This window comes from Ambystoma mexicanum, chromosome 12, assembly GCF_040938575.1.
Source record: "Ambystoma mexicanum isolate Mex_15411 chromosome 12, UKY_AmexF1_1, whole genome shotgun sequence".
In the NCBI taxonomy this organism is placed as follows: Eukaryota; Metazoa; Chordata; class Amphibia; order Caudata; family Ambystomatidae; genus Ambystoma; species Ambystoma mexicanum.
The window spans coordinates 474,070,651-474,092,487 of record NC_090936.1 but is presented as its reverse complement, the minus strand read 5'-3'; the positions used below and the strand labels follow the sequence as shown (position 1 = coordinate 474,092,487).

The following is a 21,837-nucleotide window of genomic DNA, read 5'->3' as shown; positions in this document are numbered from 1 at the left end:
TACAGCATCACCACTGCTACCACAGCAGCAGGTGAGCTATCCTTCGATATGGCAATACTAGGCCTCAATTATGAAACACTAAATAACACAATTGGACCCTGCGATCCTTACAAATCCTTCTCTATTCACAGACAAAACGGACTACACCACATTTTGTGCTCATCCTGAAGAAGGCCAATACCATCCAGGCAACAATTCTGCCTTTCTGGCCGAAACACACCTGTGTCGATCCCCAGTGACACAACTGCAAATACCCTTTTTCGTGTATGTGTTGTAGATTATGTTGTGTACACCCCGTGTTTACGATACCCTGGACCACCCTATGTCCCCGGTGCACTACTGTATAAGTGCATGTTCTTCTAACTGTTCTATACCACTGTGCCCTTAGGTGGAACTCTGTACCTCAATACAAAAGAGGTTAATACTCAATCTGTATTTCCACCAAACTCAATCACTCTTGTCCGTTCTTTTTGAGCCTTTCGTGCTTATCGAAAGCCATGTAAACTAATTGAACAATAACACTTGTGGTTTCTGAAATAAACTCTTCTGTTCAGAACCATAGCCTGCTGATTTGTAGGATCTTGCATCCTGATTATTTTTGATTATTATATACGTACCCCCCTGGGTAGATCAGGACTCCGCCAGGCGCCCTTATTTTTACTTGACAGTGTTGGCTTGACCTGAGCTCCTAGGCTGATGCACAGTTTGGCCAGGCAGTTCTTAAAAACATGTTCCAGTAAGGGACATTTCCATCCTCCCGTTTCTTTGGTCCGTGCTTGGGAATCTCCCAAAAGTATGGAGGAAAGGGGACGGCATGTAGGAGTATAACAAAGTTACTCACCGTAGTGGCTATCTTACTCCTAGTCCATAGTCCCCTTTCCCCCATACGCCCACCCGCTGTCCAATCTTAAAAGTTTCCTCTATTTTGCTAATGGTCCTTCCACTTTGGTGATCGAAAAGGACTGAGGGGCGATGTGCGGGGTGGAGCTCAGGAAGGCCGTCTTACGGCCACGTGCGATGGCCCCACGTAAAAATAAAAGGAGGACAAAGTTTATTGATGCTTCAAAGTGGTCCCGTCCCGAAGGACAGAATGTCACAAAAGTATGGAGGAAAGGGGACTATGGTCTAGGAGTAAGGTAGTCACTACGGCGAGTAACTTTGTTATACCACCACATCACCCCACACAACCCCAATCCACAACCCAAACCACCACACTACCACTCTACACCACCTATTCCACCACACACCACCACAAATTCACACCAGCATTCTACACCACCAGACCTTCACATCACACAAACACCCCACCACTCCACCTCACACCCCAATCCACAACCCCAACATACCTCCCTACATCACCACCACCACCACCACCACTACCACCAAACCACTCAACTCAGGCACAGCACCGCTCTTGAATACCACCACACAACCTTTCCCTTCCACTACCTAAGCACACCTCCACAGCATACCTCCACTGCACACCCACATCATCACATTTTACACCACCATTCCACCCCTCCACATCAACACTCTAACAAACCATCAAACCACTACAATCCACACCTCCACTCCACCACAGCACCACACCACCACTCTGCCACACTTCCACACCACCCCTCAATTTCCCTATGCCACTACACCATACCACCACTCCATCATACTCCATACCACCTCACCACCTTTCACACTTCCAACCAACCACCACCCAACTCAACTTCACAACAGGATTGCTCCACAATGCCAAACCACCACTGCATACCACCTCCCCAGTCCACCACATCTGTACTTCACTCCACACCAACATATCCCCACTATGTCCCTTCAAATCAACATTCTGGCATACCACCCAACCCCACACCACATACTCCATACCAAAACTCAATTAGACCATACCACCACTACACACAACCACTTCACACCACCCCTCTACCCTACCACCTCACATCAAACGACAACACCACTCCTCCACACCACTCACTCAACCCTACTAGACTAGCACTCCCCATCACTACACCACTCAATGCCACCATGCCACTTCACACCACTACACAATACTCCACACCACCATACCAGTCGACATGACCACCCCACAACTAAACCCACTTCACCACACAAACGTACCCACTCTCCACCACCACACGGCCTCATTTCACCACTTTACTTCATTTGAACAAGGCCTATCAGCCCACAAACCTCCACCCAATACCCCACCACTTTACACCACCCCACTGCTCCACCACTCTACCCCATCACACGTTCTTCCCCATTCACTCTACCTGAATGTCACAGCACTCACTGCCACCCTCTCTACTTCCACACACACTACCTCACCTGGCTCTAGTCTCACTCTGTCTTCACCTTATCCTATTCCTCCCACCAACCTCTACACCAACCACCCTACATCAGTTTACCCTAACTCATCACACTGTACTTTTAACCTATCTCAAACAATCTTGCCCAATCCACTCTCCCTTTACTCTACTACTCCAGCCCACCACACAAATCTACCCCATCACACCAATCTACTATACTACTCTGCACCACACCCACCCCACTACGCTTCCTCACCACTCCACTGACCCCAATATTCTACCCCATCAAACAAACCTATCCATACCTTAGCCCACTCCAACCCAAAACACACCAGTACTCCACTCCCTCTATCCCACCTCACCTCATTCTATTGCTACCCATTCTACCCCACCCAACCCCCACATATCCTGCCTCATCTTTACCCCACAGTAAGCCCATTTGATTTTACCACCACCAAACCCAACTTCACCTCACTCTTCCGCTGTCACCCCCACCACACATTCTGCCTGAGCCTAATGTACCGCCTGGCTTCACTCTGCCCCAGTTAACCCCCTGCTCTATACTCCTCTGCCCCACCCCACTGCCTTCACTCTACCCTCTGTCACACTCTCTGCCACTCACCCCACTCTAACCACCCACCCTACCTCATCCCTGTATGCCATAATCCTCTCTGCCTCACCCAACAAATCCCGCTTTACCCCACCCACACTACCCCACCCCTCACCTTCCCTCCCCATCCCTTTGCAACCACCCACCTCAGCTCACCTCACCCCTGTCGGTCCCCACCAATCCACCCACCTTAGCTGACTTCTTCCTACCCCTGATGATTCTAGCTCACCCAAGCCTATCTGCTCAAAATGCAAATCTTACAGCCCCCCAGCTTATCTCCAGCATTTTCCCTTTCATCTTTGCTCACCCATAGCCCGCGACTCTAACCCTTAAAACCACCATGCTTACCTTAATAATTCCAAACACGTCTTCAAGTTAGTGTTCACTCACATGTAACATTAGTAATACACATAATAAAAAGACTGATGTACACTACATTGAAGAGAAGTATTTTTACTGTGCGTATTACTCATGTTATTTGTCTGCATGTTACTCGTAAGAAAAGCAATAAACAGTTGCCAATGTCAAAACTGCTGGCTTAACTAATGCTCGTTTGGTGTATTTGTAGATTGAGACGCCAATGAATTTTGAAAGTTCCTTTTCCATAGTGTGTCCATCCAATAATTTTGTCCCTAGGTCCATGGTTAGTCTGCATTCCCAATGTTTTTCTTCTCAATACGTTCAATGACGAAGAAGGTGGCTAGCTTAGCTGAATGTCACTATTGTGCTTCTCTGAGAAAGGTTTTGCCACTGGTTATGTGAAACTCACTTACTAATTTTGTCTGCATGTTTTGAAGTTGGTAGTTGGCTCTCCCATTTTAGTTTTTTTTGCAGGAAAAGGTGCTCACATATGTAATAAATGCACTTTAACAAGTTATGATATTTTTTGTATGCATGCATAATAGGAGGCTTCGCATCTGCTTCATTTGTAAAACAAATGTTTTTTTGTAGCTGTAGAGAGCCAGGTACCTGGTCTTGTTTTTAAGTTTCCAAAACAACTCAGTATCTAAGTGTTTTTCAGAAGAAGGTGGTTTTCTGTATGTGATTGCCAAATTATGCTCTAACATTTCTCTCAGAACCAGGTCTCTGGCCGAAGTATTAAATTATTGATTTTTAATTTGACAGAATGAGGTCACTTTTTTGTGATAAGTCTAATTATTTGAGTTTGTCTTTTCCTTGTGGTGTAGCTGTTCTCAACATCGTTTTCTGACACTATATATACCACTGAAATATAATTTCATGGGTAGCATCCTTTTTAGAAATATTTCTGCTATGACTCTTAATTGTGCTTCAAAATATGCTGTTCTGAGCAGTGTTGTCTTATTCTTAGAATGCTCCACTTTAGATGTTTTAGGGTGGCGGCTGTTGGCATGTAAGATAACATTAGAACTAGTACAATGTGGTGCACATAATTTGATCATTTACAAAGAAATGAACATCCAAGTGACTCCTCATATTTTTGTTATTTCTCTGTGATACCTAAATTACAACAGTTGCTTAGAGTTGAGACAAATTCCATCCAATCCTTTACTTACCAAACTGATAAAATCAAAATATGCATCCCTTGCAATCAACATATTATATCCAGACGGGGGCTAGTTCCACTGTGTGCCTAGAAAGATACTGTACCTCAGCCACACTTACCTGTTAATGTCCACCAAGGCTGAAACCCATGTCTGTGATTTCTGTCTGTACTCTTCTTCAGAGTTGAATTGCTAGCACTTTTGTAGGTGTACTGCCCTTGTGGGTTTGACCAAACTGATATGCAAATGAATATTTCTCCTCTGGTATGGGGAATAAAGCTAACATGATTGTAGACTGTAGTTATTTGATACCATCCCAATGAACAGGTTATTTGGATTTGATCATTCTCAGCAGAGGGGCTCCCACATGTGTGGTAAATGCTGAAATGGTTGGGGGTCACCCTAAGTTAGTAAGGGTAATCTATATGTAGACCCCTTGCTCTTTGTGCCTAAAGAGACACTGTACCTCACTGATGATGCCCAACAAGGCAGAAACAAGTGTCTGGCAATGTGACTGGTCTTCTTGTGTAGAGTCGAATAGTATAATTTCAATGCTGGAGGACTGCACTTGTGTGTGGGACCAGACTGATATGCAAATGGATAATTTACCTCCTGTAGGGCACTGAGAGCTAAACATGGAATTATAGACCCTCATAAATATATAGCATTTGTGACGAGTTCCCCTGCGTGGTTATGGGAAACACCAAGGCAGTGACCCAGGGGGGTGAGTGCCACCCGATCCAGCGGGCCTTTGGCATAGTGGGAGGTATGGTGAGGAACTCTTGGACACTTTGACCTCGTCCCTGGCACATGTCAGTGGACAGTCACATTTTCTTACCAAGGCCCAGTACCAAAGGTCAAGTCACATTCCACCATGCTCGTCTATCTGGGAAGATGCAGCAGCCTCTTCTTGTGTGTCACCCACCCAGGGCCTTTGCTCGGCCATGGCTGCACACTTCATCACAAAAACCCAAGACATCCTTTCCTCCATTTCCTCCACACCACAGCATACACCAACACCGGAGCCTGCCTTGGTCCCCCCTCCACTTTCCCTCTCCTCTCTCACCCGTCACACCCGATGTGATCACTAGACAAGTCCAGTCTATGAAGTCCTCATCCAAACAGGTGGACCCCTGCCCCTCCAAAACCATTGAGGACAATATTGACTGCCTCACCCCAGCCTTGACTGAACTCTGCAATCTCTCCTTTTCTACTGGAGTTTTTCCAACTGCTCTTAAGCACTGCCTTGTACACCCTCTGCTCAAGAAACCCTCTGCCGACCCCTCCATTCCGGCAAACAACCTGATCTCTCTCACTCCTTTCCTGGGCAAATACCTGGAGAAGTTGGCTATCTCTCAGCTGACCCTCCACACTGAATCTATTGGTTGCTTCCATGACCATCAGTCTGGCTTTAGAGCATCCAGAGGCACAAACTGCTCTTCTGAACACCTGTGAAGACCTGCGCTCAAATCTTGACTCTAACACTCCCTCTGTCCTCATTCTCCTTGATCTCTCCTCTGCCTTTGACACAGTAAACCACAACACCCTGATCGCACGTTTCTTTGACACTCTGGGAATCACAGGTCAGGCTTTGGCGTGGTTAACCTCCTTTCTATCCGACCACCCATCCCAGGTGGAACTCGGAGCCTTTCTCTCCACTATTGCTCTCTCAACTTGCACCGTTCCCCTGGAATCAAACCTGTCCCCCTGGTTCTTCAACGTCTATATGGCTACCTTGGCACATGTGATTGCCACTTTCACCTCTAACTTCCAATGTTAGACAGATGACACTCTACTAGCCTTCAGGCTACCCTCAGCCGCCGCCTCCTCGCTCATATCCGGCTGTCTGTCCGCTATTCAGTCATGGTGTGCTGCAAACCACCTCTGCCTCAATGCCAGTAAGACTGAGATCGTTCGCATTGGGACTCCTGCTCCCGCTTTCCCACTTTCACTCTGGCCGGCCTCCCTTGGACCTTCGCCCACACCCACCTGTGAGGCCAAAAACCTTGGTTATCTTCAACACCACTCTCTCCTTCTCTCACATTTCTGACATTTCAAAAAAGTCCAACTACCATCTGCACCTCCTCAAGAGGCACTCTACCTTTTCTCACTTTACCCTCACTGTCTCCAGAGCCCTGATTCTCTCCAGGCTGGACTACTGCAACAGCCTTTTCTCATCCTCCCTGATTCTGCCCTGCGCCCTCTGCAACTCATCCAGAACAGAACCGCAAGACTTATCCTTGGCCTCAAACTCAGGGACTGCATCTCTCTGGCACTAAAATCCCTTCACTGGCTCCCTGTGGCTGCGAGGATCAAGTTCAAGACCCTCTGCATTGTCCACAAGGCTTTCTGGGGCCTGGGACTTACCAACCTGCAATGGTGCCTACCTAAATACTGTCCCTCACGAGCCCTCTGCTCATCTACCTTCAAACTTCTGCAAGTGAGCCGGTTCTCCAAGCAGATATTTGGAGGGAGTTCCTTATCCTCAGCAAGTGCCTCCCTCTGGAACAGCCTCTCACCCACCCTCTGTCTTGAGCCTGATCTTCGTAAGTTCCGAAAACTCCTCATGACCTTCCTCTTCTGCTCCTCCTTCTCTCTCCCTCTACCAGGCTAACCTAGCTCTTTGCTCTTTCCATCCCTCCCTCCTCTTCCCTACAGCTTGCCAACTGGCCACCTGGAGTACTTCAGAGTCTCACAAGTCCAGGGCACCCCTGCCAGTCCTCCATGCACTTGCCTCAGGGCCCTGCACCCCACCCTCCCTCAATGCATTTGAGAATTAACACAAGAGAATGTCTCTCTCTGCACTTACCCAGTCTCCACCGACTGGGTACACTTGGACCTCCCCCTCCCTAGACCGTCTGTGCACTTGCACGATCCAAATGCACTTTTGCTTAAAGATCGTCTGTCTGTCCTCCCTTGTCTTCATCCCTTAATGTGCACTTGGTAAAACTGCAGAATCTTTGTCAGGCCTATTTGCTGTATCTCAATTGTTAAATGTATCATATTCACTTACTTACTTAGTGCAGACTATTATCGTCTCAGAATTTCAAGGGCTCTGATCGTTAACATTACCAAGACCGGTGCTAGGAGCTCAGACCCTGACCTGCTCACTTGCAAGGGTAATTAGGCTAAGGAAAAGAAGCCCTCTCCCCAAATGAAAGGGCTGAAGCTGGCACTATTCAGAACAAAAACCCCAATGTCAATAGGATAGGTTTCTCTTTAAGGAACAGTGGCCTTGTTGCCAACTCACATGACACATCACAAAGACTGAATTTCGAGGTCCACTGAACCCACTACAAATGCTGCAATTTTGCAGATACAATGTATCGAGTCTCCAATTTTCCAACATGGAGAGACAGCTGCAAGAGGAAGCATCACAGCTCCTGGGTTACCCTGCAAAACAAGCCTGTGCTGTGGAAGCAAATTGTCACACTCCCCACTTGCACAATGATAATTCTGAACCAGAGAGGACAGAGAATCAACCTAGCTTCTTTTCAACAAAGAAAACACATGCAGGACGCAAGCAGCTCAGTACAGACGGCCATGTGGAGGCTTAGAGGGTTACATGTAAATTCAAAGATGGAAGATAAGCCAGATACAGGCTTGGTTTTAGCACCTAAACCCAATGAGCCATTCCTCCCCTAAATTTAGCCAATCCCAGACCTTACCTACTTATGCCTCACAGGGGCAGACCCTCAAAAAAAATCCACCCGGGAGAAGGATGGAAGAAAATATAAAAGACAAGCAGCCCAGTCTGGCAGTGAGGGTTGTGGGAGCAGATTGTTTGAATTTGGAGAAGGTTGATGTTTGGAGAGGTTTGAAAGAAGAGCAGTCTAGTTGGTGGCAGGCGCAAACAAATAAGATGGTGGAAGTGGAGAGAGCTAAGGAGGATGTGGTGACATTAGGAGTAGATGATGAACAATAGTAGGTAGTGGTATTTAAGGAGGTTAACGAGGAGATCACATCGTGGGGGGGGGGGTAATTGGACAGAGGCAGTTGCACTAAAGAATGTCAAGGAGGAACTGAGAACCTCGGGAAGCAAGTACGATCTAATGGAACAGGAGGTAATAGAGGAGGTTCTAGCAGAAATTATATAAACTGTACTCTGGCGTGGTCAGAATGAAGTAGTGAAAAGGGACCAGTGGAACGAAGAAGGGGTGAGATTATAAAGAGAACTGCTCCAAGGAGAGGAGGAGTTACCATGAGGGACCAGACCTAGAAAGGAGGGGATAAGACAGGGGCCAGGAGGAGGTTGGGACAGCAGCATCCCAGAGAGAGACAGAACCTGTCACATCAGGGGAACAGAGAAACATAGAAAAGGTGGGAGTGCAATGGAGAAGACCCAGGGATGAACTAAAATGTAGAGCATGCCAAGGCATATACAATAGGAACATGAGGTTCCAGTGGGCCTGGATGTTCCTAGTCAGGACCAGAAAGTCAGAGGAGGAACAAGGTAGGGACAGCGAGATTACGGTCAAATTAGAGAGGTGAAAGGAGAAGGAGTCTAGGATTCCCAAAGCCCAAGCCAACCTGTTGACCATACTGTCGGGCCTGTTGGACCTGTCTGCTCAACAGATGTGTGCTAGAAGTAGTGTAGGGGTGCATTGCACTGGAAAGCCTGCAACTAGACTAGGAAACCTGAACCATGAAAGGAGGGGAGGTGATGTATTTATTTTATTTATAGTGTTTTTATAATGTGATTCAAAGCGCAAACCTTGAGTGTTAACCTTCAGAGAACTCTCAGGAGTTGGACGTTATCTACAGGGTAGTTTGAAAGTCTATCTAACCCATACCGGCGGCAGGGACAATTCAGTTGGAATGCCCATCCTGCTTGTTATTATTCACAGTGGATATCTCTTAGCTCATGTTTCCATTCGGCCCTACTCATACAAAGCCCAGAAATAAACCTATTGATCAGACAGTACTGCTCTTGGCATCCATCATGACACATTACATAGGACAGGCTACTTGGTGTTGTCTAATCTCAAAAGGTGGGGATCTCAAATTTCTGGTAGATATTTCCCTATATGGACTCAAGCTGTGGACCACTCACTTTTATACATTTCTGAGATGAGACATTCTCTTAATCATGCTGTGAGCTGGCTTTTTACAGTACCTCAGACCTCTTCAAGACTGAAGCCAGCTTCCATGGATGGGATCCATGCTTCCTGACTCCACACCCAGGAATAGGAAAATTGGCTTGATGCTAGAGGACCATTCTCTTAGGTACCACTGCAATCTTCACTGATCATCAGGGTTTTGAGTCTCCATAGTTAAGAGGCATTAGAAAATGTACTAAAGCAGCATTCTTCTGGGGGGCAAGCAGAACAATACTACTAAGATTATACTGCCTCTTGATGCTGTTCCAAGAACACAAATGGAGCAGGAAGGTGGAAAAAGCTTACCTTTAGTTAGTAGACAATACCATCTTGAAAGTTATTTATTTATGTATTCTGTATTTGTAATGTGCCTATACAGCAAAAGTTGTTTCAAGGTGCAATAAGACAAAAGATGGGGGGGGGGGGGGAGGAGGGTGGGAGGGACAGGGATGAAGAAAAACAAAAATGGTCCGACTTTTTATTTTTTTATTTGTTTATGGTTATTACAAACCTTTACAAAAATGCATCCAATTAGACTAAACAAATTTCACTAAGATAAAATTAAACATACATACACTTCATAATCAAGTAATAATGGTCCTACTAGGCCTTCTGTCATTCGGATCGTGCAAGTGCAGTAACAAGAAGTACTGGGGAGAGGGGAGGCGGGAAGTGCTGGTTTGGGCAGAAACATGTCCCATGGGTTAGGCGATAGCTAAGGGGAGGCCAGGTGGACACATGCCAGGGGAATGCAGAGAGTGCAGGGTAAAGAAGGTCCACGTGCTAAGTACAAGGGACAGGGCTGGAAGGGCTCAAATGGGTGCAGGCCCAACCAGGCTAATGCAGGAGGAGGTAGCACGGAAAGGGCAAGTGCAGGCTGGGGGGGGGGGGCAGAGGAGACCAAGTGCAGGGGTATAGACTGGTTGAGGAGGGCCCGGTGCCCAGTAAGAATCAGAAGGAACCAGGCAGCCAGTCAAGAGACAGCGGGGGACATTAGCACAGGAGGGGAAGAAGGAAGTGAAAAGGAGGGTTTTTGGAAGCTTCTGGAATTTAAGGAGATCTGGATCAAGTTTCAGAGGGGGGCAGGGAGGCCATTCCAGAGGGATGCACCTGGGAATGAGGGAGATCTACCCCCCACTCTGGTGCTAGAAGACCGAAGGGCTGTAGCAGGGAGGTATTTAGGGAGAGAGAGTTGGATGTAACCGAGCCTCAGGCCCCAGAAAGCCTTGTGGATGCTGCAGAGGGTCTTGATCTCGATCCTTGCAACAACCAGGAGCCAGTGGGGAGATATTAGGGCTGGAAAGATACGGTCCCTGGGCTCAAGCCAAGGATAATTCTCAGTCCTATTCTGGATTAGTTGAAGGGGCGAAGGGAGGCTTAAGGCAGATTGAGAAAGAGGCTGTTGCAGTAGTCCAGCCTGGAGAGGATCAGAGCTCTGGAGACATTGTGCCTCATTACGAGTCAGGCAGTAACCCTGCGGGTGCTCTTGGTCCGTTGCCGCCGGACTCGTAACACCTTTCCGGCGCCTTACTTCCCGGTGCCACCTGGACATTACAAGTCAGTGCTGTAAAATGTTAGTCCCCATTTCCATGGCACCCCATAGGACTCTATGGGAATGGGGGCACGGAAGCATTGGCACAGTTGCCAACATAGTGTGGCAGTTCGGAAATGGGTGCCAGTACGGTGCTACCAGCACCTATGATTCCGGATCGCCACACTTGTAATGAGGCCCATTGAGTTTCTGGGGAAAGATGAGGAAAAGGAGAATGCCTCTGAGGAGGTGCAGCTGAAAGTTGACCTTCTTGGCAAGGCCTGTGACGTGAGGAGAGAGAGGAGTCAAAGATGACACCGAGGTTTTTAGCCTCAAAGGAGGGTATGGGCAGGAGGTATATGCGGGGCGGCCAGAGAGTTGGAGGGAGCAGGGGTCCCAATGATGAGGATCTCAGTCTTACTGGCATTAAGGCAGAGATTGTTAGCAGTTCTTAATGCTGAATAGCAGACAGTCACGAATGAGAGAGGAAGATGAGGAGGCAGTGGAGGGAAGCTTGAAGGAGAGCTGTGTGTCGTCCGCATAACACTAGAAGTTAGGGGAGAAGGCAGAGATCAAATGGGCTGGATGTGCAAGGTATATGTTGCAGAGCCCGGGCGAGAGGATAGAGCTCTGGGGGACACCACAGGTGGAGAGTGTGATGGAGGAGAGAAAAGGGCCCAGTTGATCCAGGGAATGTTGGTAAGAGAGGAAGGAGGTCAACCAGTCCAGAGCCAGATCTGTTATGCCAAGGGTATCATGGAGCCGATTTATAAGGGTGGCATGATTGACCGTATCAAAGGCAGAGGAAAGGTCAAGAGGGATGAGAACGGAAGGAGAGTTGGAATTGAGATTAGAGAGCAAGTCTTCACAGATGTTCAGGAGTGCCGTTTCCGTGCCTCTGGCTGCTCTGAAGTCAGACTGGTGGTCGTGGAGACAACCAACAGATTCAATGTGGTGGATAAGCTGGGAGATGGCCAGCTTCTCCATGAGTTTGCCCAGGAAGGGGGTAATGGAGATAGGTCAGTAGTTAGCTGGACAGGAGGGGTCGGCAGAAGGCTTTTTGAGGAGAGGGGGGGGTGCACAAGGGAGTGCTTAAGGAGTAGCGGAAAAGAGCCAGTGGCAAAGGAGTGATTGCAGAAATCAGCCAAGGCTCAAGCAAGGGAGGCAATGTTGTCCTCGATAGTCCTGGAGGAGCAGGGGAGCAGCTGTTTGGATGAGTCTTTTATAGAGTGAACTAGTCTAGAAACCTCATTAGGTGATAGGGGTGAGAGCGGAGAGTAGTAGTGAAGCAGAGAGTGGGCCCAAGGGAGACCTGAGAGCAAGGGAGGGAGAGGGGAGTGGTGTAGAGAAGTGTGAGGACAGGATATCCTGAGTTTTAGTAATGAAGGGCAGAGGCCAGTGCAGTGCAGAGGGCCAGGGAAGGCAGAGGAGAAATGGAGACTGCAGTAGGATTGGCAAGTTCCTTGCAGATTTTGAAACGTTCAGTTGTGTTATTAGTGGCCCCAGAGATGTGTGCTTGGATATAGGCCTTTTTCTTCGAGCTGATGGATAGTCTGCATTGCCTTTGGAGCAGGCGGCAGGCCAGTCTGTCGGAGGATGTGCTCGAAGCATGTGCTCGAAGCATGCTCTGCACTTCCGTTTCAGAGAGGCTAGGCCGGTGTCATACAAGGTGTTGCACTTGGAGGCAGGCTTCATGCAGATCCTCATGACAGGGTCAAGGATGTCCAGAGCGTTGGCGATGAAGAGTTGAAGGTTAGTAAGGGCTGTGTCTGTGTGAGAGTCGGTGGCAGGCAGGAGGAGGAATGAAGGGGGTGGCTAAAGCAGCAACTGGCACTCGCTTCATTGGTCAAATTACGGAGAAGGAGACTTGCAGTGCGGGCGGGGGCTTAGCCAGGCGACACACGAGGTCCATGTGAGAGTACAGGAGAGCATGATCAAACCAGGAGAGGCGTAGTGAGAGGGTTGGAGATGGGGATGTCTGCTGAGATGAGGGCATCCAAAGTGTGTCCGGCTTAGTGCATCGAACCGGAAGGAAGAGTCAGAGGTTGCGGAAGGGTCCAGAGGCTACATCAGGGGAGCCGGTGTGAATATTGAAGATTTCAAGGAAGAGAAGCTTGGAAGTGGAGGCCAGGAGAGAAGAGGTGAGATCAGACCACTCTGAGAGGAAGAGGTAGACTGGATCATGGGGCCTGTACATGGTGGCAAGAGTCAGCCAGAGGATAGAGAGGCATTCGAAGGAGGAGTAGGAATGAGTGGGTACTTCCAGAATGCGAACATAAACTACAAAATATCAAATGTCTCCACGCAACAGTACCATTTGTTATGTTGCTAATGAAATACCTGCTAGGACTATTTTTTAATATGGCAAAAATCGGGTTGTCCAACTTTGGAGCTTGTTTTTTTATTGGTGACACTTCAGTTGTTTTTGGACCATTCCATCTCCCTTCCTAATTTTTCAATTAATTTAATTAATTGCATTCTGTCTTCATATTTCTCACCCAGGTTGATAGCAGGGATGATCGACAGAAAGAAAATTCCTGCCTTCGAACGTTTATTGTGGAGAGTATCTCGGGGAAACATTTGCATAAAATACAGTGAGGAGACATTAAACATTCAGAACCCATCAACGGTAGGTAGAACCACAATAGAGAGTAGTCTTTAACATTTAATTGATGAAAATGTTCTTATAGGAAATTATCTGGGCTTCAGAGTCATGTGGGTTACGGTAGATGTGTTTGGTAGCAGACATATAAGGAAATCTATGTAACGGGGAGGTTATGCATTGTAGGATCTTCCTTATATTAAGATTTAAGATTACAGATCCCTTTAGAAATATAAGCAAAACATCCTGCAAATCTGCACAGAAGTACACTAAACCTTTCAAAATTCAAAAGCTCTCTGACCAATCCCCCCAAATGCAGAACTCCACTTGAGCCCTCAGAGTTTTTTGCAAACGTGCCGTGATAGCCCTTAACAATTTTTTCTGACTTTACTTATTTGCTTTACTTTGTGAACCATTGGTTTTCCTGGTTTGAGATTTATTCATCATCCCTGTGTTGATGTTTCCCCATATTTCCCACAGCTTTATTTAATTATTTAGAGACAGACATTGGGCAAGCATACTATTAAATGAAGACACAAATTCAGTCACAATGTAAACAAAAGAATACTCTCCACTCTCTCGTGCATGACAACAGATCGTCCTCCCCGACTCTAATTTAACTAGCTCCTATCACACCCCCATCCCCACAAGTCTCACAGCAACACTACATACTTGTATACTTGTGCCCTGTACGCCCCAAAGTAGAAGTGCTGTACATAGTCAATTAAAGGAAACCATATTGCAACATAAGATGCATATTTTCCGGCAGCTAACGCTGTGATCTTTTCCGCAGCCAGAATCTCCCAAACCTTTCCCCACAAGATTGGAATCAAGGGGCCCTCTGGGTGTTTCCAATTACGGACGAGGGAGATCCTGGCTGCTAGAAGGAGGTAGGAGATATGTTTTGCAGTATTCCCTCTTAGTGGAAATACCCCCTCTTCCTACCCACCTAGAAGGACCACCACAGGGTCCAGAGGAAGGGAAACCTTGAGCATGGCTTTAAAATGGGAGAGCACTTCCTTCCAAAAGTTTTGAGCCTTGGGGCACTGCCACCACATGTGAAAGTAAGTGCCTCGATTCCCACAACCCCTCCAGCACTCATCAGGATAATCAGAATTCATACAGTGAAGCTTTGTGGATCATAGTACCATCTATAGCACAGCTTCAGCTGGCATTCCTTATCTGTGCTACATCTAGAGATGTACTCTTACGTCCCGTTCCCTTTCCTCCATACTGCAGGGGCGTCCCTTCGAAGTGACAGGAGACGGAACCTTTTTCACCAGAAAAACCTTCTTCCCCTTTAAATTTAGAGGCGAGCTGTGGTGCGGCCCTGTGAGCATGCACTGCCCTCACTGCACCCTCCGGTGCCACACCTCAGTCCCCTTTTCCACGCCAACGGGAACGGCCCAAATTCACCAGCGCTCTTGGATTTCGCTTCGGCCATATAATTCCACGCGTGGATACTTCTTCTGTCTTTTTTGAATTTTCATCATACAGGTACTTGGTCTTCAGGCGTCACGCTCCTCCACGACGGGCTATTCCCAACTTCAGACCCCCACGCCCTCTGCCTACGTTGTCTTGGCCCAAACCACGGTTGGCGAGATTGTACAGCGTGCAATGCCCTGTCACCGAGGTCTCTGAAGAACAGGCTAGCCAGGTTGAGGGAGCTCTTCCAGAAATCGCCTCCAGAGGACCGGAAGGAGTTTGTCAAACATCGATCCAGGCGCAAGGTAGGGCCTCTGTTCTCCATCGCACCCTGCAAGGGGGAGACTCCTTCCCAAGGACTCGCTTGCGCGGGAGAGTCCGCCCATGTTCTACTACCAGCACGTGCACTGAGGCCTCCCCGGCTACGGGCCGAGAGATTCTCGGATCCTCCTGGTGACTGTGTTGAGGGACTGGAAGGTTCTTGTACCAGGTCTTCACCCGAGGGTCCACACCCTTGTACTGGCAATATGTCAGAGGGGCCATACCCTAGTACCGGCAATACGTCCGAGGGGGTGCCTAAACGCAGCTCTACCGGCCCCTGGGCTGAGGGTGTCCTGCCTACCAGGCCTCGGCCTGAGGAGCAGGTTAGGCCTCATGATCCACACTCGAGTCCTGAAGGAAGTGGGGCCCAGCGAACTGAGCAACACGACGCAGGCATGTGGAAGGCAGCTCGATAAGATGGCCTCTGTGCCAGACATTAGCACCCGTACGATGCCGCATCAGGAATGGGAATTCAGCGAAGAATGAGTGTCAAGCTGGGACTGTTGTCGACCAGGTAGGTGGCCTACAGCCTATCCTTCATTTGCGCAGGGCAGTTTCCTGCTACGTCCATATGGGCAGTGTATGCAGTGCCTCCAGCAGCCTCCCGCTACTCCGTCTATATCCCCTACAACCCGTCCAGCCTGTGAGCACAGGTTCTTTGATGGGTTCCTCTGACTCATGAAGTCCCCTCAGATGGGGTCATCCTCGGGGATGCCATCAGGGAGGTGCTCCCGCCAATGCTTCCAGCATCTCCGGCTCCTCCGCCAGTGCCCCTGGCCCCAGCGCAGCCTTTGCCACCTGCTCTGGCCCCCCAACCGATTCCTCAGCCGGTTCCGTACCAGCTATGCCACAGCCTCCGGCTACGGTCCCGGCACCCCAGCCTCCGGCTCCCACCACTCCTCCACCGATGCAGGATCCTCCTGACCTGCAGGTGGACACAGACGATGAGGAGGACCCCGACAGGCCATCAGGCCTTCCATGAACGTCTTGCAGGACTGGCCGAATACCTGGGCCTTCCTCAGCCTGAGGTCAAGCAACCAGCAGAGGGGGTCTTCGCAGAGGTCCTCATGCAACGCTCCTCTGCTAAAACGGCAATTCCACTGCAGACCGATGTAGTCGCCCTGCCCATGAAGGCAAGCCCCACTCTGTCCTGCCGGTCAATAGATACCTGGATGCCAAGTACAGGCAGCTGGAGGGGGATACACTCTTGTTATCGGCCCATCCTCAGCCACACTCCTCGGTGATCGCTGCGGCATCACTATACTCCAAGCCTCATTCGTCCTCAGGCTCCTCCTCTGTGGCACTGCTAGGCAAGGTGGAGAAGATCTTGGAGGCGTACAGGAAGATGTATTCCAAGGTGTCCTTGCTGTTGCAGAGATTTCTCATAAATGGCTGATTTCCCTTACCTAATGAGTCCCTCAGCAGCTTTGCTGGAGCACTGTCGCGCTCCCTTTACACTAAGACTTGGCTGGTGGCAGTGGTAACTGCCCTATTTTTTATACTGCGGTTATCGTGTATAACCATGGTATTGTTTTAGGCTATTATATTAGCCTCAAACATAAACCTGCTTGACCATATATATTTTATTATGGTTCCGGCTGGGTTTATTCGCCATTTCTTTTTATAAATGTCTTTCTCGTGTTTTACTCTGCGCGCCAAACCAGGTTTGGTCCCTGCACAGAAGCACTCCTTAAGGCGCCTGAAAGTCTGGGTAGGCAGGATGTGAGGGAGGGGTTTTAGGATCTCTGCCATGGGTTCCCTTGGTAACCCAAGTGTCACTCCTGTTTGATTGGCTGGGTGACTGTCCTTTTCAGGACAGCCTCCCTGCTGTGTGATTGACAGCCAGACTGTATGAATGGGGGAAAACTGCATAAAAAGCAGGTCTATGGGACTGGAAGAGCAGAGTCGCCACTGGAATGAAAGAACCAATGAGGAGCTGAAGGAAGAGGACCCCTACAACGACTGAACCGACAGGTGAAGCCCTGCTGCAGGTGGAATCCACAGAATCCGACAACAGAGAGGAAACTTCTTCCCTTGAGCTGGTGGGACCAACCAGGTTGTCCAAACTGCAAGCCAGGACCCCTCCTCTGGTCAAATTTGCTGTACAGAGCTACAGTGGGCCGGAGAGCCAGGAAGGTCAGACCCTGCTTGGGTTTTAAGGAGCACACCTTTTATTTGTTGCTTTGCTCTGCTGCTGGTTTCTTCCCTGGGTAGTGCAGGACCCTCCAGACTTCCTACTTGTCAGTCCGACTGTCGCTTCATGAACCGTGAGCCTGCAGGAACTACTAGGAACGTGCGCCTCAGCTACAGCTTCCTCTCCGTTTTAAGGTACTGTGCAAATCCGGTTGTTCATTTCGTTCAGCCACGGTGAAAGTGTTTGAAATCTTTCTCCAAACGAGGGCTTGTCCTTCCCTTCTCTTTGAACTAACTTTTCTGCCAACCAACCTTGTCCAGAATCCGTGGCACGAACTTTACCGTGAACTACCCTGAACTGTGTGATCTTGAGCAAAAGACTTTTGACCCATTGACTTTGGCCCTGAGCTTTTTCTACCTGATTCTATCACTGTAGTTCCTCTTGCTTAATTGCCCTGAGTACTTACCTGTTGGTGTGGTTCAATTTCTATTTAACTTTGCTTTCTCTCCCTTTTAAAGTTGCTAGAGTGCCATTTAGCCCCCCATTTTGTGAGCTTAACTTGTCTGGAACTTATTGGGAGTTGTGTGGTGTATTAAGAGTGTGATTTTTAAACTGCTTATAATAGTGTAATGTTATACAACTGAAGAGTAAAATAAATGTATATTCTTTTACTTGAAAACCTTGAGTCAGTGTTTGCCTGAATCATAGTAATTGCTGTCCTTTTTGTAACTATTTGATACTGCTCACTTACTCTTGAGATAAGTCTGGCTGCTCAGCCACTGCTACCATTTTAACTGTGTAGTACGGGCTTGTACCAAAGGTGAATTCGTACTGTCACTTGTAGTCTTAATTGTGTGTGGTGTTCCCAAAGGGTACTGCATATAATTCTGCCTAACACTTGCATCTTCGTCAGGCCAACGCGATGCTATGCTGGCGACCGCGAACAAGAGGTTATGGCGGGAAATTGCTGATTTCCTCCCAGAGCTTCCTACGCAGAGCCAATCCCGTTTCAAGGCGGGACTGGCTGAGGCCAAGTTGATGGTGCAGGACATCATGGAGTCCACCCTGGCCCACATTGAAACCTCTGGCCGGGCCATCTGCATCGCCACGGACATGAGAACAGCCTGGCTCTGTGCAACTAAATTGAACCCGGATGTCCAGGAACGCATATTAGACCTGCCGTTCAAGGGGTTGACCTCTTCCACTCCACCACAGACAAGGAGCTGGACAAAAAGAAAAACAGCAAACAAACGGGCAAGTCTTTATCCATCCTGACAAAGACCACGCCCAAATCATACGCCCAGTCACAGCAGTGCTCCGACAAGGGGCGTACATCCGGAGGGTTCCGTGGCTTCCAAGAACAGAGGTCCAGGCAGCCGGTCCGCTCGCCGACTCAACATCCGCGCAAGCGACAAAGGGGGGGAGGGGGTAAGAGCTTTTTCCAGTCCCCGTCCTCTGCAACAGCCTCAGAGGGAAAGAAGGCATGATACGTCCCTCCGGGTCCATGTGTCTCCAGTGGGGGGCAGGCTTTCTCTCCATGCACATTTCTGGCGCCAGAATTTCGCAAACCCCTGGTTCAACTCCATAGTATCCACAGGGCGCCGCCTACCCATCCCTGCCTCTCTTCCCTCCTCCCCTCCACTCCCTCAAGTTGGTACAGCAACTCTTCTGGCGGAGATCCGGTTGCTCGTACAGAGCCAGGGCGTGGAGGAAGTCCCAGCCTCCCAGTGAGGCTTGGGCATTTACTCCAGGATTTTCGCCATTCAGAAAAAGAACCAGGCGGGCCTGAGAGTTGTGCTGGACCTTTCCACTCTCAACCTCTCCTTACCCCTGCAAAAATTCAAAATGGTTACGCCAGCTTTTATAGCAGAGACATTGTGCAAGGGAGACTGGATGTGCTCCCTGGATCTGAGGATGCGTATTTACACGCACCGATTTGACACCCCCATCGTTCTTTCCTACAGTTCAGGATCACGGGCTACCATTTCTTGGGTCTTATCCTGGGACACATGCTCAGAGAAAGTGTTTCCATCGGAGGACAAGATCACAGCCATCAAGAGGGCCACAACTCACTTCCTCAGCAGAGAAGTGACCTCTGCCTGGTGGTACCAGCGCCTCCTGGCAGCGGTCCTATTAGCTGTCCCCTCACACGAGACTCAGGATGAGAATACAGCTGCACTTCGCGGCATCATGGAACCAGGAACGAGGTCAGTGGAACAGCATGACAGCGTACGCCGTCCCTCCCACTCCACTGATTCACAGAGTGATTTGCAAGATCAAGGAGTCTCGCCAGCTCAACATCATTCTAATTGCTCCATGGTGGCCAGCCAGGCCATGGTTCTCGGAGCTGCTCAGCCTCTCAGAGATGCCTCTGAGTCACCTTCCGATGGGCCCAGCACATCTTCTGGCGCAACAGGGGCACAGGGTCATCCTCCCCGCACCACAGAAGCTGGCCCTCACAGCGTGGTTCCTGGGCAGATAACGCTATGATATGGCATTTGTAACGCCCCTATACACAAGTGTTTCAAGGCGTGACGAGGCGGGGGGGAGGGGGACGAGGGGAGACAGACAACAATCCTACTAGGTCAGGTGTCATTCAGATCGCGCGTGCAAGGGTAGAGGGGAAGGGAAAAGTGCAGTGGGGCAAAGGTAAGTGCAGACAAGTGCTGGGAAGGGGGGGCTGTAGGGATACAGACAGTCCCGCAGTGTAGGGGTTGCCAGGGAGGCAGTGCAGGGGAAAGTGGCTGGGCCAAGAACGGTGAGTGGCCCAGTTGCAGATTCAGTGCGGTTTCAGTCATTTTAGCAGGGGAGAGAAAGCGGAGGCAAAGAGGAAGGTTTTGAGGTGCTTCCAGAACCGGAGATGGTTCTCCTCGTTTCAGGGAGGCAGGAAGGCTGATCCAGAGGGAGGCCCCTGCAGCGGATATAGATCTGCCCCCATCTCGTTGTTTGGAGAATTGGCTGACCCTGAGGGAGTTGGAGGAGGATGAGCGAAGAGCACGAGAAGGAAGATATTTAGGAAGAGAGAGTTGAAGGTATTTTGGCCCAAGGCCCCAGACGGCCTTGTGGACAATGCAAAGGGTTTTGAACTTGATCCTCGCAGTCACTGGGAGCCAGTGTAGTGATTTCAGTCCTGGAGAGATTCGGTCCCTGGGCTTGAGGCCAAGGACAAGTCTCGCAGTCCTGGATGAGTTGCAAAGGGCGGAGAGTAGAGGAGGGTAGATTTAGGTAGAGGCTGTTACAGTAGTCCAGCTTTGAGAGAACCAGGGCTCTAGAGACAGTGAGCTTCTGGGGGAAGGAGAGGAAAGGAAGGATACCTCTGAGAAGGTGTAGTTGGTAGTGTGACTTCTTAGAGACGTCGGATATGTGAGGAGAGAAGGAGAGTGTGGAGTCTAAGATGACCCCAAGGTTTTTTGCCTTGCAGGTAGGAGCAGGAAGAGGGCCAAGAGAGGCCGGCCAGAGAGCTGCAGGGAAGGAGGGAGTGGGTGTGCCGATGAGTAGAATCTCAGTCTTACTGGCATTAAGGCAGAGGTCGTTGGCGGCACACCATTCCTGGATAGCAGAAAGACAGTCGGAGATGAGGGCAGGAGATGAGGAGGCCGAGGGTAGCCTGAAAATGAGCTGGGTATCATCCGCATAGCACTGAAAGTTGGGGCAGAGAGTGGCGATGCGGTGGGCCAGATACTGGTTGAACAGCCAGAGAGAGAGGTTAGAACCCTGGGGGACACCACAGGTAAAGAAAAAGATGTCAGAGAGGAAAGACCCCAGTTGGACCTGGGAGGGTCGATTTGAGAGGAAAGAGGTCAGCCACACCACAGCCTGACCAGTGATACCCAGGTTATCACGGAGACGGTTGAGCAGGATGGTATTGTTGACAGTCTCAAAGGCAGAGGAGAGATCAAGCAAAATGAGAACACATGGAATGTTAGAGTCAAGGTTCGAGAGCAGGTCTCATGAATGTTCAGGAGAGCAGTTTCCGTGCTTCTGGCAGCTCTGAAGCCAGACTGATGGTCATGAAGGCTACCAACAGATTCAGCATGGAGATTTAGCTGGGAGATTGCCAGTTACTCCAGGAGCTTGCCCAGGAAGGGAGTGATGGAGATTGGGCGATAGTTAGCTGGGCAGGAAGGGTCGGAAGAGGGTTTCTTAAGAAGGGGGTGCACAAGAGAGTGCTTGAGAGGGGATGGGAAGACTCTAGAGGCGAAGGAGTGATTTCAGAAGTCAGCAAGGGCAGGAGCCAAGGAGACGATGTGGTCCTTGATAGTTTTGGAGGAACAGGG

General features: G+C 49.3%; 1 protein-coding gene across 1 annotated transcript in view; it reads left to right on the top strand.

The window, feature by feature from the left end:
* The window catches only part of LOC138513680 (V-type proton ATPase 116 kDa subunit a 4-like), a 4,716,919-nt gene that overhangs the window by 1,018,483 nt on the left and 3,676,599 nt on the right, over window positions 1-21,837 (top strand). The window contains exon 7 of the mRNA XM_069628745.1: window positions 13,581-13,707. Within this exon, the coding sequence (XP_069484846.1) occupies window positions 13,581-13,707 (127 nt within the window). The remainder of the gene's footprint in view (window positions 1-13,580; window positions 13,708-21,837) is intronic.